General features: G+C 56.5%; 3 protein-coding genes across 3 annotated transcripts; all 3 read left to right on the forward strand.

Annotated features, from left to right (window-relative positions):
* The first annotated feature begins 61 nt into the window (after positions 1-61).
* Positions 62-2572, forward strand: LOC128944483 (protocadherin gamma-B5-like). The gene has a single exon (XM_054287761.1). It carries the CDS (start codon positions 89-91, stop codon positions 2570-2572), a length of 2484 nt encoding a protein of 827 aa, XP_054143736.1. The 5' UTR covers positions 62-88.
* Positions 2573-4306: 1734 nt separating this feature from the next.
* On the forward strand, positions 4307-13421 carry LOC128944484 (protocadherin gamma-A10-like). Its single transcript, XM_054287763.1, has 3 exons — positions 4307-6987; positions 11617-11816; positions 13163-13421. The coding sequence occupies exons 1-3, from the start codon at positions 4549-4551 to the stop codon at positions 13419-13421; spliced, it is 2898 nt and encodes a 965-aa protein (XP_054143738.1). The 5' UTR covers positions 4307-4548.
* Positions 13422-13510: 89 nt separating this feature from the next.
* Positions 13511-16024, forward strand: LOC128944485 (protocadherin gamma-B5-like). The gene is made up of 3 exons (XM_054287764.1): positions 13511-14833; positions 14882-15202; positions 15272-16024. Exons 1-3 carry the CDS (start codon positions 13511-13513, stop codon positions 16022-16024), a joined length of 2397 nt encoding a protein of 798 aa, XP_054143739.1.
* Positions 16025-16403: the final 379 nt, after the last annotated feature.

Here is a 16403-nt window from a genome sequence, read left to right on the forward strand (position 1 = left end):
CGGTGTCTGTTGTGGTCGGCGAGAGCGGCCGGAAGGGAGGCAGGGCAGCGGCAGGAGGCAGGAGCGCGGCGAGCGCAGCGGGCAGAGAATGGCGGTGAGGCGGCGGCAGAGGCTTGGGCCGGGCGGCGGGCGAGCGCTGCTGGGCGCGCTGCTGCTGCTGCTGTGCGTGTGGTGCCGGGCGGCGGCCGAGCGGGTCCGCTACGCCATCGCCGAGGAGCTGGGCAGAGGCTCGCTCGTGGGGCCGCTGGCGCGGGACCTGGGGCTCAGCGCGGACGAGCTGCCGGCGCGCAAGCTGCGGCTGAGCGAGGAGAAGCAATACTTCACGGTGAATGAGGAGAACGGGAACCTGTACGTGAACGAGAGGCTGGACCGGGAGGAGATGTGCGGCAAGTCGGCGACCTGCTCTGTCAGCTTCGAGGCGCTGGTGCAGAACCCGCTGAACGTTTTTGAAGTCGAGGTTTCCATTGTGGACGTGAATGACAACTCCCCAGTTTTCAGCAAATCTGTTCTGGACCTCGAGATCGGTGAATTAATCCCTCCCGGTGCTCGTTTTCCTTTGGAAATGGCCCGAGATGCAGACGTAGGCAGCAACTCGCTGCTGACTTATCAACTCACGAGCGACCCGTCCTTCTCACTGTCAGTGAAAGAAAAGCTGGGTGGAAGGAAGCATCCGGAATTAGTACTGGAGAGACCGCTGGACCGGGAGAAGCAGAGCTCCTTTGAGCTGGTGCTGATAGCAGTGGACGGTGGGGAACCTACCAGGTCTGGGACTGTCCTGATTCACGTCAACGTGACAGACGCAAATGACAATCCGCCCGTGTTCAGCAAAAGCGTCTACGAGGCTCGAGTGCCGGAAAATCTGCAGGCGGGATCTCTGGTGCTGAGTGTGCGGGCCACGGATGCGGATGTAGGCTCAAACGGGCAAGTGTCCTACTCCTTTGGCAACATCCAAGATGAAGTGCCCTCAGTGTTCACTATCGACAGCGAGAGTGGAGAGATCAGGACGGTTGGTCCACTCGATTTTGAGAAGGAAAAGATATACATTTTTGGCTTGGAGGCGACGGACGGCGGCGGACTCACTGATCATTGCGAAGTGCAGATCGACATCACCGACGAGAACGACAACGCGCCGGAGATCAGAATTCTGTCCCTGTCGAGCCCCGTGCCCGAGGACGCGCCGGCCGGTAATGTGGTGGCCGTGCTGAACGTGAACGACGCTGATTCGGGCGAGAACGGTCAGGTGACGTGCGAGCTGTCGGGAGAGGCGCCGCTGTCGATCCTGGCGTCCTCCGGCGGCTCGTACAAGGTGGTGACATCGGGCGCGCTGGACCGCGAGCAGGCGTCGGAGCATCGCGTGTCGGTGGTGGCCCGGGACCGGGGCAGGCCGGCGCTGCGGAGCAGCAGGGAGCTGGTGCTGGAGGTGTCGGACGTGAACGACAACGCGCCGGTGTTCGAGGAGGCGGCGTACAGCGCGTACGTGGCGGAGAACAACGCGGCGGGCGCGCTGGTGCTGCGCGTGCAGGCGCGGGACGCGGACGCGGGCGCCAACGGGCGCGTGAGCTACTGGCTGGCGGGCGGCAGCGCGGGCGCGGCGGGCGCGGCGCCGCTGGTGTCGGTGGAGGCGCGGAGCGGCGCGCTGTACGCGCAGCGCTCCTTGGACTACGAGCAGTGCCGCGAGTTCACGGTGGCCGTGCGGGCGCAGGACGGCGGCTCGCCGGCGCGCAGCTCCACGGCCACGGTGCGCGTCTTCGTGCTGGACCGCAACGACAACGCGCCCAGGGTGCTCTGGCCCGCGGCGGCGGCCGGGCCGGGAGAGGCTGCGGGAGGGGCGGCGGCGGCGCCTTTCGAGGTGGTTCCGCGCTCGGCCGAGGCCGGCTACCTGGTGGCCAAGGTGGTGGCGGTGGACGCGGACGCGGGGCGCAACGCGTGGCTGTCGTACGAGCTGGTGCAGGCGTCGGAGCCGGCGCTGTTCCGCGTGGGGCTGCACAGCGGCGAGGTGCGCACGGCGCGCGCCGTGGGCGAGCGGGACGCGGCCAAGCAGCGGCTGGTGGCCGTGGTGAAGGACCACGGGCAGCCGGCGCTGTCGGCCACGGCCACGCTGCACGTGGTGCTGGCCGAGAGCTTGCAGGAGGCGCTGCCGGAGCTGAGCGAGCGGCCGGCGGGCGCCGAGGCGGCGGCGGCGGCGGCCGAGCTGCAGTTCTACCTGGTGCTGGCGCTGGCGCTGCTCTCGGCGCTCTTGGTGCTGAGCGTGGCGCTGGCCGTGGTGGCGCGGCTGCGCCGGGCCGGGCCGCCCGCCGTGCTGCGCTGCCTGGGCGCGCAGCGCTTCTCGCTGGCCGGCGCCGCCTTCCCGGCCGACTTCTGCGAGGGCACCTTGCCCTACTCCTACAACCTGTGCGTGCCGCCGCCCGCCCGCGCCGTGCCCGAGGCCGCTTGGCCGCCGCCGGTGCCCATCCTGTCGGCGGAGGAGCTTCTGGGCGGCGATTTCTGCGGAAAGCCGAGCATGAACAGCAACGACCTCGTCGCGGGAGAGCAGCCCGCCGAGCCCGATGCACCTCAGGTCTGTAATGCCTGAGCTTCTTCTCTTTTTAAAGTTCCCGCAAAGTCATGTTTTTTTCCCCGCGTGGTTTTTCCTGGTGTCAATGTGTATTCGTCGTGTGCATTCTCATGTAGCGGCGGAAGGTTTTCATTTTCCTTCAGTAATAGCTTCAGATGACAGGTTTTTATGATAACTCTCCTTTAGGCCAATTGCAGCGTTTTTCAGTGTTTCTCCTTGTTTCTCGGAGTCATGTTTAATTGAGTTGCACAGTTCTCTCTCCGTGATGAACTGAATTTATCAAAGGGCTGTCCCACGTTCAAGCGGAGCAGGAAGCCCTTGGTTCTTCCTTGGTCAGAGGTTCAGCTTTAGGCTCGAAGTTTTGTCTTCAGCACTCGAGCTCTATAAATCAGAATGTGTTATCAACATTGAAAGGAGATTCGTAGTGTGTGGAACGAGAGTGGCTGATTCTGCCTGACGGGGTCGAGGAAAAAAAAGGAGAGCACTGACATTTGATGTTGGAGATATTTCTTTCCTGACTGATTTGTTCAGAAAGGTGTGCTTGGAACTCGTGTATAGCTGTAGCCAAACCCGTTCGTTATCATTTTTTTTCCGATTAGATTTATTAAGAAAATGAATGTAGAACGTTCCTTTAAGTCTTTTTTCTAAGTGATAGAAGAGATTGTCGCCGGTTTGGGGGTAATGCAATACCGAGTCTAGATGGCTTCGTTTATGTGTCCTGGCTGGCAGTTCACTCAGTTTTACTCTTCATGATCTTTATTTTTTACACTGGTGAGAGTGCTGAAAGATTTCTGTTTTAGAGATTTTTATTTTTTTGTCGTCTTCTCACAATAATGTTGGGGGGGGGGTTTAGTTGATCTCAAATATATCGACAACAGAAAATTTTTGGAATTTTTTTAACTAGGATAGAAGTCTGAGATTTGAGGCGTTCCCGTATCAGGGAGATTGGCCAGAGGGGGGTTTAAGTACTGGAGTCAAGCCCATTTGAGGAATGATTAGTGGTCAGCACAGTTTCAAGACTTGTACTTTTGTTCTACGGTCCCATAATTATTTTCTTGAACACATAGCCTACCGTCATTAAGAGATACTTAGACGAATAGTTTACTAACGACCTTTAGTGCTTCAGACATTGATTTTGGAGAAAAGGGAAACTACAGTGGTTTGATTAAATGTAAATCTGTATAAATTATGGAAATACTAGGCGCATCCAGTAGGAAGGGATGTCAAATATTTCAAGTCCTGAAACTTTACTTTGAGAGTTTCAGCTGCATCTTTATTTGTACCCGTCATTAAATCCTGTAACAATTGGCCCCCTGACATCAAGAACCATGCAATTGCTCTCGTCCTGCTTGTGTTAATAAACCTGAGAGCTCATTTTCTTCGGGATATGCTATCTTCCCTTTTTCTCTATGGGAGCCTGTTGTTGAAGGTGCTTTTGAACAAAAAGGATAAAATAATAATTAGCTACAGGGTAAAATATACATTTTGGTTTACGTATAATGGCATTAGAAAGTAATGAGTTTCCCGTGCGATTAAAGAACCACACCCGCGGAATGCCTCTGCCTTCTCCCGATGGTGATACCCTGGAGGATGAAAGCAGAGATGGGCTGGAGAAATGCGGAGGCAAGAGATCGGCGCTGGACGAAAAGCGACATCTGGGTGGCGACCGTGCCCGGTATGGAGCGAGGCCGGGCGGGCAGCGCTGGGCAGCGCTCGGTGCCTGCAGTGCCGGGAGGAGGCTGCGGGCGCCGCTGTTGACCGAGAGGAGCGAGAGGAAGCTCGGAGCGCTACCGGCAGCCCCGCCCGCTGCGGATCGGCTCACTCGGTTGCCGCTCCCTGCCCGAACCTGCGGTCCCCGATCGTCCCCGCGGTGCTGGCCCATTCTGGAGCCAGGCGGAGGCACCGGCAGCTCCGCTCGGTGCAGGAGCTGAGACCATTGAGCGGCAGCGGGATTGGATCGGCGGTGCTGCGGTGCCGGCGGAGCCGCTGTGGAGATGTGCGCGGCGGGGAGGCGCTGGGGCCGGCGGCAGCGAGCTCTGCTCTGGGCCGTGCTGCTGGCGGCGTGGGAGGCGGCGTGGGGGCAGCTGCGCTACTCGGTGCCCGAGGAGATGCCCAAGGGCTCGTTCGTGGGCGACGTGGCCAAGGACCTGGGGCTGCAGCTGCTGGAGCTGGGCGACCGCGGGTTTCAAATTGTCTCGGAAGTCAGGACGCAGTATTTCGCTTTGCACGGGAAGACGGGACATTTAGTGACGGCAGAGAGGATCGACAGAGAGCAGCTGTGCCGGCTGGTGGAGAAATGCGTGCTGCGCTGTGAGCTGATAGTGGAAGGGGAAATGAAGTTTTATGAAATAGAAGTGGAGATCACGGATATTAACGACAACGCGCCCACCTTCAGAGAAGCAGAAACAGAGCTGAGAGTGATCGAAACGACAGCCCCGGGGTCGCGGTTTCCCCTCCCAGACGCTCATGACCTGGACTCAGGTCGGAATTCGCTGCAGAGCTACGAGCTGAGCGGTGACGAGCACTTCTCGCTGGCCGTGCAGGCGGGCCCCGGCGGCGATCAGCGTCCCGAGCTGGTGCTGGCGAAGGCGCTGGACCGGGAGGAGGCGGCGTTTCACGAGCTGGTGCTGAGGGCGATGGACGGCGGCGATCCGGCACGGACGGGCACGGCTCGGATCCGCGTGACGGTGCTGGACGCGAACGACAACGCGCCTGTGTTCAGCCAGGCGGAGTACACGGTGCGTGTGCCCGAGGACGTGCCCGTGGGCTCTGTCCTCGTGACTGTCAAGGCCACGGACGCCGACGAGGGGCCAAATGGACACGTGAAATACTCGTTGAAGAAAGTGTCGGACATGTTATCAGATATTTTTCGTTTGGATTATGAAACCGGACAGATCATGCTACTGAGAAGCCTTGACTTCGAGGAAGGTAATTCTTATGAACTCGAAGTACAGGCAGATGATGGAGGAGGACTTTTTGATACTACCAAAGTCACAATCTCGGTCACAGACGTCAACGACAACATGCCGGAAATTTCGGTGAGGTCAGCGATTAGCGAAATATCTGAGGATGCTCCGTCGGGGACCGTTGTCGCTCTCGTACATGTGCACGACCGGGACTCAGGGGCTAATGGCGAGGTGCGCTGCTCGCTCGACAAGGACGTCCCGTTTCGGCTGCAGAGCTCGCAGGGCAGCTACTACCGCGTGGTGACAGCGAGAGAGCTGGACCGGGAGCAGGTGTCGGAGTACAACGTGACGGTGCGGGCGGCGGACGGCGGGTCGCCGTCGCTGCAGAGCAGCGCGGTGCTGGCGCTGCGGGTGCTGGACGTGAACGACAACGCGCCGGTGTTCGCGGAGGAGCGCTACAGCGCGCGGCTGGCGGAGAACAACGCGGCGGGCGCGCTGGTGCTGACGGTGCGCGCCACGGACGCGGACTGGGGGCAGAACGCGCGCGTGCGCTACCGGCTGGCGGAGGGGCGGGTGCGGGGCGCGCCGCTGTCGTCGTACGTGTCGGTGCAGGCGGAGACGGGCGCGCTGTACGCGCTGCGCTCCTTGGACTACGAGCAGGTGCGCGAGCTGCAGCTGTGCGTGCGGGCGGAGGACGGCGGCGCGCCGGCGCTGAGCAGCAACGTGTCGGTGCGGCTGCAGATCGTGGACGAGAACGACAACGCGCCGCAGGTGCTGTACCCGCCGGCGGCCGCGGCGGCGGCGTGGTCGGGCGTGGAGCTGGCGCCGCGTTGGTCGGAGGCCGGCGCGCTGGTGGCCAAGGTGGTGGCGGTGGACGCGGACGCGGGGCAGAACGCGTGGCTGTCGTACGAGCTGGCCAAGGCGACGGAGCCGGGGCTGTTCCGCGTGGGGCCGCACAGCGGCGAGGTGCGCACGGCGCGCTCGCCGCTGGCCCGCGACGCGGCGCGCCACAGCCTGGTGGTGCTGGTGCGGGACCACGGGCGGCCGGCGCTGTCGGCCACGGCCACGCTGAGCGTGGTGCTGGCCGAGAGCGTGGCCGAGCTGCTGGCCGAGCTGGGCGGCGCGGCGCACGAGGCGGCGGCGCCGGGCGAGCCGGCCGCCAGCCTGACGCGCTGGCTCGTGCTGGCCGTGGCCGCCGTCTCGTGCCTCTTCGTGGCCTTCCTGCTGCTGCTGCTGGCGCTGCGCCTGCGCCGCTGCCACCGCCGGCAGCTGCTGCCGCCGGACGGCGGCGCCTCGCGCGGCGTGCCCGTCTCGCACTTCGTGGGCATCGACGGCGTGCGCGCCTTCCTGCGGTCCTACTCGCACGACGTGTCGCTCACGGCCGACTCGCGCAAGAGCCACCTGCGCTTCTCGGCCGCCAGCTGCTGCGACACCCTCCCGGCCCGGCCGCCGCCCGACGAGCCCGCGCCGCTGCTCGGCGACCAAGACCCGGCCGGCGCCCTCCCCGCGGACCCCGCCCCTTCCTCGGTGAGTTCCTCTGTACAGGTTTTCTCCTCGACGTATTCTCCTGATAGTACCCTGCCCTATCCCCGCCGTGTTCTCTGGCTTGCATAGGAGACTATTTCTGCAAGCATGGTAAAGTTTCCTCTGGTGTAGTTCTGAAAGCTGGTGCCCATTGCTGTCAGTATGTGAACATGGGGTGGATTCTCAGCCTTCCAGTAAGTCAAGAAGGAACGAGGGAGAAGGCTGCTGCTGGCACTCTGTTGTTTAGGTCGGCGGTTTGGGTATTGATCAGGTTCCAGGCCTTGTTTCCCCTGTGTCAGGTGTCCTGTGTAGAATCTGTCTTGCTCTTCGTATTAGATCTTCTGAAGGGATGGATCACCTTATTAAGAAATACAGCTTTTTAGAAGACTCATGTGTTTTACCAAGTGCACATGTGCTTGAATAGGTAGCATGTGTCTTGAACAAAATGCTGATGCCTTTGTGTGGAACTTTTCTGCACATTGTTCTCAGCATTTATCACGTTCCATGATCCATACTAGAGGTCTGCAGGAAGCATTTGTGTCATCCATTCTTTGGTCTTTGTCTGCAACAAAGATCTTGGACCAGGCAACAAGTAGTCCTTGATGATGTCTATCTCTCTGTTATAAGGATGAACGATCTTCTCGAAGTTGTGATTATTTGAAAAGCCTGTGGGTGGCTGCACGTGGAGGAGGAAATGGTAGAACCGCTTTGTTTTTTTCTTGTTTTTCAGGGTAGAGCTATGTCAGATGGAGCTGATTGATCCTTGGGTAGAAACTATTTAGCATGGCAAGAGAATTGCCTGGATGGGAAGGAGAGATTCGAGGCGCAGTGGCATATACAAAGTGGGCATAATTCTGTGTGAGCAGATATTCACTGAGTCAGTGTCTCTTGGAAGACTGCTCAGCTTTTTCCTTTGAGACCTACAAAGTCTCTTCACAGAACTTCAGTGAGCAGCAAATGTATCTTCCACCGCACAAAGATGTACAGATAGCTGTGTGAAATTGGTGCTGGGAAGAAAAATGGACTGGGGAACTGGGCCTTCACTCTCGCACGTTTTTATGATAAATGGGTGAAAGCACACCATGGATGGTGTGAAGGTTTGGAAATGTGAGTGCTGTGAGCTGTGTGTGAGTGTCTGCTGAAAGACTCAAGGGAATGTTTTCCTCCATCTCCTGTCCTGTTTCTATCTGTAGCATGAAGGAATGTGGGGTTCTTCTCCCCAAAGTAATTGTTTAGAAGATCTGTATTCTAGCTGCATGGAAAACCTGGACAAGCTCTTAATAAGTATTTGTTTGTCATCATAATGGTGTCACTTTAAAGCTTAATTTTGCATTTATGACAGATGGGGTATGGGAATTGCAAGCTGTGTATTCAGTGCCTAATAAACAATCTCACAAATATGTACTCTGAGTTATATAATTCATGAGAGTGTTGTGAGCTGTTCAATTCTGCAGGTGTTAACTTTCTGTCTCATTCTTGTGATCATCTGCAAATGGTTCTTTCACGTTTATAGGTGAAAAGACAGAGACATTTCCATAGACAAGTTTCCTAAAATGTCTCTGTAATAAATGTTTTTTCTTGTCTGCTGTCTTGTATGTGAAGTCAAATATTATCCATGGTAAGGAGATGCAGTTGAGTAACTTTCCTTTTGGTGGAGTCTCTCTAAATTCTGATGATCTATGCTATCCATGGGAGGTGGGATAGAATGGTTAGAAGAGAGTGTTGGATGTGTGGTTTGTGAGGAGGCCCTGGTGGAGACATGGCATGTGTTTTGTTGATCCCCAGGGCTATTGCTGGCCTTCTGAAAATGAGTCAGGAGGAGTCTTATGATTTTCAATTGTGTGGTTTGGACTGAATGGGCCTAGTTTGGGTTCCATATTCCTTTGCGTCAAAAGTGACAGTCAGACATACTTTGAGGAGTCCATGTGCTGAAGAATGGTGATGCTGCCTTTGAGGTGATACTTGGATGTGTGGGTCTTTGACAGGGCTGGTAATAATTTATGGCATATATGAGATTTCCCACTTGTTCAAATAATTGGGAGGAACAGAATAACCTTAGTTGTGATGCTTGGGCTCTGAGAAACTGTGCACACAACTTTCATCTAATGATGTCTGTATGCAGAGTTTTCTTCCATGTTATGTTTGCCAGCGAGAAGAAGTCTGTGTATGCAGAGACAGGGCTGGTGCTGCAGTTCAGTGTGATTCAATTCAAAATGAATGAATGAATTGTGTCCCGTTTTGGTTGTCTTGGTATTTGGATGATGCCCGCAGCTGTGGTTCCAAGGTTTTTCTATCCCTTATTGTCCAAGGAAATGACAGCCTGGGGCCTGTGGTGTGAGCTCCTGTCTGAGGCCCCTGTGTATTGGTTTCAGTCCAGTTTGCTGGGTTGTGCATATACTGCAGTTGACCCAATATGCCATGTGAGGCCATGATTGATACTCTTCTGACATCTTCCCATTCTTGTCTGAGTTCATTTCAGTTCCTTTGGATAATTTGTTTGGGTTGGGTAGGGTTAGGTAGGGTTGGGTTGGTTGGTTTGCTTGTATTTTTGTTGAGGAGTAAAGCTGAATTTTTCTGGCAATCTTGCAAACTCCAAAACACATAATTATCCAGTAGGGAGAGTATCTCTCATCCATCCCTTGAAGCTGTACATGTAATCATATTATCGTAGAAACACAGAATCATAGAATGGTTTGTGTTGCAAAGGACCTTAAGCATCCTCTTGTTCCAGCTGCTCTGCCATGGGCAGGGACATCTTCCACCAGGGCAGGTGGCTCAGAGCCCCAGCCAGCCTGACCTTGAATATTTCATTCAACAAATACAACTTCATGAATGGATGTTTCCCCAAGGTGTTGTTTTCTCTGTGGCCAACATGGAACCAAAATTGTGGTTGGTGTTGATGGTGAAACTGAAGGCTGTGAATGCAGAGTGAGGAGGGTGAGAGCTCAGTTCTGTGCCAGGCAAATGGGGGACTCAGCATGGGTTTGGCAGAGAAATGGTTTGATTTCATGCTTGGTGCCAAAGGCAGTGCCATTGTTGTTCTGATCCTGGTGTGTCTGTCATGAAAGATAATGTCAGTCCTCCGACAGTAACATTGTGCACAGTAACTGTTCATGTTGAACCATACAGTAACTGTTCATGTTGAACCATACTTGTTGGGTGGAAGAGCTGATTAATCCTGTGTGAAAGCTCCATTATCTGTATCTCTATGCCGCATTGTGCTATAGAGTTTCTTCCACTTTCATTCAGGTCTGAGTTTCCCAGAAGGTTGCAGCTCATTTTCACAGATCAGGTAATTTTTTGAAATATGAAACAGTAACTGATGTTTTTCAGGACATCCTTACTTCAGTCACTTAAGACTGAACATTGTTTGGGTACTATGCAGATGAGGCAGTAGGGGAATCTGTTGTAATTTGTCAGAAGATTTATCTTTAGAAGAAGGCCGATCACAAGGTCTTTAAAATGATAGTTTTATAACTGTGCAAGGCGAGCAGGCCATGCAGTAGAAAGAGTTGCTGAGAGGACTCATTCTTCAAGTGACTCCCCCTATGCTGCTGTGCTGTGTAAGCCCTCAGCGCCTCACACTTGCAGATTGAGTCCTCAGTGACTTCCTGGTGCTCTCAGAGATGGATTTTAAGGTCTGCAATAGAAGCTTATTAGATTTCGCTCTGAGCATCTCTTTTGTTTGTTGTCTTCTAATGCTTCCTTGCCTTATCTCATTAATGATTTCAGGTTTTCTGGGTATTGTTTGCTTTGTTTTGTTTTCCGTTGATTTACTCAGTATTTGGGTATACATACTATTAGCAACAATGGAGCTTTGCTTAGTAACATATGATGTGCCAATGTCCCCTGCTCTTGTTGCAAAGGGAGTGGAAGGCAGGAGATATGAGAGTGACTTTGTGTTCTGTTCCTGTTGGGAGAAATAGATGTAAATATGACTTTAGTAGACTTTGCCTCTCTGTGGAACAGAGCATGTGATGAGGATGGGGAGAAGATTCCCTCAAAGCCAATGGTTTCATGAGCCATTATCAGTTGCACGACTGCTGATCTTTTAGTAAGATTGTTTATCATTTTTGTGCTCTAGAATCCTTCAGTTCCTTATCATAATGGTGGTGAGCAGACAATTGCACCTCCCTTCTGGGAGTGGCTGCAGTGCATTATCATCTCATGATGGATTTGAGCAGTGAGGAGATGGCCACGAGCAAAACCTCACAGTGGCCTGGCATGGAAAATAAAGCAGAGAGGGGAGCTCTGTGTGTGAGGTTGGAGAAGAACTGGGTCATTGCCTTGCTTGTCACATGTCACAGATAACACCAGGCTGTGCCTGATGGAGTCTAGTGGGATTTGAGTTGCTTCTGTAGAGCAAGGCAGACCTACAAAATGTTATTGCATCTGTCCATTTCCATGTGTTTCTGGCTCTTGCATTGCTTGTTGTCAAGAGCTCAGGCTCAGGGTGTCTGATCTCCTGTGGAAGGTCTCCTCTGTGCCAGCTGCCCGAGTGCAGGTGCAGTTCCCACACACACCTGGGATGTTTCCAGCTGCACAGAGGAAGGGTTTCACAAGCACTCCTGGTGTGCTCAGCCAAGAACATTTTGTCTGTGGTGTAATCATGCAGGATCATCTCTGCTGCAGCTGTCCAAGTGCAGAGTGACCACCCAGGCCAGCCAAGGTTTGCATGGAAAGAGCAGGGCCCAGAGGGAGAAGGTGTGCAGTGTCCCCCAGGCCATCACCCAGAGGAACCTGCTGGGCAATCAGCTGGAGGCTGTCAGATGGCTGAGGAACAGGCTGGAGAGTCACCTGCAGAGAGTTGCAGACAGTGGCTCCATGTCCAGGTGCAAAGCAGTGACTTGTGCTGTCCCTCCAGGGCCCTGACTGGGCCCAGTTCTGTTCAGCACCTGCATGGCCAATGGGATTGAGGCACCTTCAGGCAATTTGCAGCTGACACCGATTGGAGCTGATTGACTGCAGGGCAGAGATGGCAGCCAGGGATGGGCTGGAGAAGTGGCCCCGTGCAGCCATCATGAAATGGATCAAAGTGCAAGGTCCTGCAGCTGGGGTGGGGCAATCCCCAGTTGAAAGAGAGAGTGGGGGATGGGGAAGAGCTTTGCAGAGAAGTGCTTTGGGTCATTGTTGGGTGATGAGGTGGGCCATGAGCTGCCCATGGGCACCAGCTGCTGGAATTGTGTCCTGCACTGCATGACAAGCACTCTGCCTGGCAGGTCGAGGGAGTTCCTTCCCTCCTCTAAACTCTTTCTGTCAGTGCAGAGACTGCATGCAGATCTTTGGCCAATATCCCAAATAGACAGGCTAGAGTTCCTAGAAGGATCATGGAAGTGGTCTGGGATCTGGAACATTTCTGTTAAGGAGAAGGGCTGAAGGAGTGTAGGTCTTGCAGCATACAGAAATGATGCCTGTGTGTAGACTTATCACCTTATTTTTGCTGTTTCTGTTTGAGCTTATAAGAAAAATGGACAGAGCTCTTTTTATGAGTGCCAGTGGTCATAAGACACCATTCAAATGTCTTTAAGTAAAAGAAGGAAGGTTTTGATTGAGAGAAAACTTTCCAGTGTGGGTGGTTTGGAAATAGAAAATATTGCCAAGAAAAGTTTTGGATATACCCCAAATGTTCAAGTCCAGCATGTTCTTGGCCATGGCAGTGGTATGAATTTAATGACCTTTAAACAAAAGTTTGAATTGGAAGTGTGAAACATTGTTTTGCTCTATGAAGGACTTAGTGTTCCTTTGCGCTTTCCATTGTCAGGTGCTCAGATATGGATGAATGAAACAACTCAGATGAAGCAACTTTAATGAGTCAGGAATGAAAGAATAAACGTTATTCTGCCTTCTAGGCACAGGGGATGCTCACATTGCTTTAGGCTGATCTATATCTCATATTAAATATTTCTTAAGTAATAAATAACAATTCAAGACGTGACAGAGTTCGAAAAAGCTCTTGAAGTCTTCCCTATATTATCGGTTATTGCTGATGTAAATGGGCTGTGATGTTCTTAAGAGCAGTTAAGTTCCATTCCTTAGTGGGGTGCCATGGATATTTGCATGTGACAGTTCAATGTGACTGAAAAGAATGCATTAAAAGCGCCCGCCAGCACAAGTCATAGAAACGACTTGGAGTGGAATTAAGCAAGAGTTCCCGCTCTCGGTGTTTTTGGTCGGGGAGAGCCCCCGGGGCCGGTGCAGGCGCTGAGCCCCGCCCAAAGCCGGGCGGCCTTGAGCGCGGCCGTGCGGCGGCTGCAGTGTCGCGGCGGCGCCTCCGGGTGTCGCTGTTGGCCGCCGCCGAGCGCCGCTGGAGCCGCCGCCGCCGCAGCGTCCTGCCCCCGCAGGCTGCTCGCTCGCCCGGCGCCGGCCGCAGCGGCAGCGGCACCGGCAGCAGCAGCGGCGGCGGCGAGAGGCGGCCCGAGCGGTGTGGGTGGCTTTGAGCGGTGTCTGTTGTGGGCGGCGAGAGCGGCTGGAAGGGAGGCAGGGCAGCGGCAGGAGGCAGGAGCGCGGCGAGCGCAGCGGGCAGAGAATGGCGGTGAGGCGGCGGCAGAGGCTTGGGCCGGGCGGCGGGCGAGCGCTGCTGGGCGCGCTGCTGCTGCTGCTGTGCGTGTGGTGCCGGGCGGCGGCCGAGCGGGTCCGCTACGCCATCGCCGAGGAGCTGGGCAGAGGCTCGCTCGTGGGGCCGCTGGCGCGGGACCTGGGGCTCAGCGCGGACGAGCTGCCGGCGCGCAAGCTGCGGCTGAGCGAGGAGAAGCAATACTTCACGGTGAATGAGGAGAACGGGAACCTGTACGTGAACGAGAGGCTGGACCGGGAGGAGATGTGCGGCGAGTCGGCGACCTGCTCTGTCAGCTTCGAGGCGCTGGTGCACAACCCGCTGAACATTTTCCACGTCGAGGTGTCCATCGAGGACGTGAACGACAACTCCCCGGTGTTCAGCAAGGCTGTTCTGGACCTCGACATTGGAGAATTAATCCCTCCCGGTGCTCGGTTTCCCCTGGAGATGGCGCGAGATTCAGACGCAGGAAGCAACTCAATGCTGACATACCAACTCACAAGCAACCCATCGTTCTCACTGTCCATGAAGGAAAAGCCAGGTGGAAAAAAGCAGCCGGAATTAGTACTGGAGAGTGTGTTGGATCGGGAGAAGCAGAGCTCGATTGAGCTGGTGCTGATGGCAGTAGACGGTGGGGATCCTGCGAGGTCCGGGACTGTCCAGGTTCGCATCAACGTTACAGATGCCAACGACAACCCACCCGTGTTCACCAAAAGCGTCTACGAGGCGAGAGTGGCAGAGAATCTGCCAGTGGAGTCGGTGGTGCTGCGGGTACGGGCAACGGACGCTGACGCAGGCTCGAACGGGCGAGTCTCCTACTCGTTGGGCGGTGTCCCGGACTCCGTCAGGGCCTTGTTCATTATCGACAGTGAGAGCGGGGAAGTGAGGACAGCGGGCCCCCTCGATTTTGAGGAGAAGAATAAATACGTCTTCACCGTTGAGGCGACAGACGGCGGCGGGCTCAACGATGACTGCGAAGTGCAGATCGACATCACGGACGAGAATGACAACGCGCCCGAGATCACCATACTGTCACTCTCGAATCCTGTGCCCGAGGACGCGCCTGTCGGCACGGTGGTGGCCCTGATGAAAGTGCGGGACAGAGACTCGGGCGAGAACAGTCAGGTGACGTGCGAGCTATCGGGAGAGGCGCCGCTGTCGATCGTGGCGTCGCCGGGCGGCTCGTACAAGGTGGTGACATCAGGCGCGCTGGACCGCGAGCAGGCGTCGGAGCATCGCGTGTCGGTGGTGGCCCGGGACCGGGGCAGGCCGGCGCTGCGGAGCAGCAGGGAGCTGGTGCTGGAGGTGTCGGACGTGAACGACAACGCGCCGGTGTTCGAGGAGGCGGCGTACAGCGCGTACGTGGCGGAGAACAACGCGGCGGGCGCGCTGGTGCTGCGCGTGCAGGCGCGGGACGCGGACGCGGGCGCCAACGGGCGCGTGAGCTACTGGCTGGCGGGCGGCAGCGCGGGCGCGGCGGGCGCGGCGCCGCTGGTGTCGGTGGAGGCGCGGAGCGGCGCGCTGTACGCGCAGCGCTCCTTGGACTACGAGCAGTGCCGCGAGTTCACGGTGGCCGTGCGGGCGCAGGACGGCGGCTCGCCGGCGCGCAGCTCCACGGCCACGGTGCGCGTCTTCGTGCTGGACCGTAACGACAACGCGCCCAGGGTGCTCTGGCCCGCGGCGGCGGCCGGGCCGGGAGAGGCTGCGGGAGGGGCGGCGGCGGCGCCTTTCGAGGTGGTTCCGCGCTCGGCCGAGGCCGGCTACCTGGTGGCCAAGGTGGTGGCGGTGGACGCGGACGCGGGGCGCAACGCGTGGCTGTCGTACGAGCTGGTGCAGGCGTCGGAGCCGGCGCTGTTCCGCGTGGGGCTGCACAGCGGCGAGGTGCGCACGGCGCGCGCCGTGGGCGAGCGGGACGCGGCCAAGCAGCGGCTGGTGGCCGTGGTGAAGGACCACGGGCAGCCGGCGCTGTCGGCCACGGCCACGCTGCACGTGGTGCTGGCCGAGAGCTTGCAGGAGGCGCTGCCGGAGCTGAGCGAGCGGCCGGCGGGCGCCGAGGCGGCGGCGGCCGAGCTGCAGTTCTACCTGGTGCTGGCGCTGGCGCTGCTCTCGGCGCTCTTGGTGCTGAGCGTGGCGCTGGCCGTGGTGGCGCGGCTGCGCCGGGCCGGGCCGCCCGCCGTGCTGCGCTGCCTGGGCGCGCAGCGCTTCTCGCTGGCCGGCGCCGCCTTCCCGGCCGACTTCTGCGAGGGCACCTTGCCCTACTCCTACAACCTGTGCGTGCCGCCGCCCGCCCGCGCCGTGCCCGAGGCCGCTTGGCCGCCGCCGCCGCCTGTGCCCATCCTGTCGGCGGAGGAGCTTCTGGGCGGCGATTCCTGCGGGAAGCCGAGCCCGAACAGCAGTGACCTCGTCGTGGGAGAGCAGCCCGCCAATCCCGATGTACCCCAGGTGTGTAAATATCGCACGCTCATTGTCTGTCAGCCCTCTTCATGAGCGTGGTGGTGGCAGGAGGCTCTTTAGGTTAATTCATTGTTGCAGCGGTATTGCTCTTTCGTATTTCCATGAGGCGTTAAGTGATTATATCTCATGTTTATGTTGGTAGCAGCCTATGCGATATGGCTCTTTCTGCTTCTGAAGATGTTGTGAAACTCTGCTTTGTCTTCAACGTTAGGTTCTATAAAGTTTCTGTGGCAAATTATGCCTGGCATTCTGCTGTTGTCTTCAATGGTTTGAAGTTTAAGGAAAAACATTACTTTACCTTCTTTCATTGCTCTTTCTCGACGTAGTATACTTGAACTCGATAGATAACTCTGAAAGAAGCAGCCGTTGCTAAGCGTTTTTTCGATATTTTAGGAGTAAAGCAGGTTTGCAT

The sequence above is a fragment of the Melozone crissalis genome, unplaced genomic scaffold, assembly GCF_028551555.1.
Source record: "Melozone crissalis strain CALT ecotype California unplaced genomic scaffold, PUWL_Pcris_2 ptg000061l_1, whole genome shotgun sequence".
Taxonomy (NCBI): domain Eukaryota; kingdom Metazoa; phylum Chordata; class Aves; order Passeriformes; family Passerellidae; genus Melozone; species Melozone crissalis.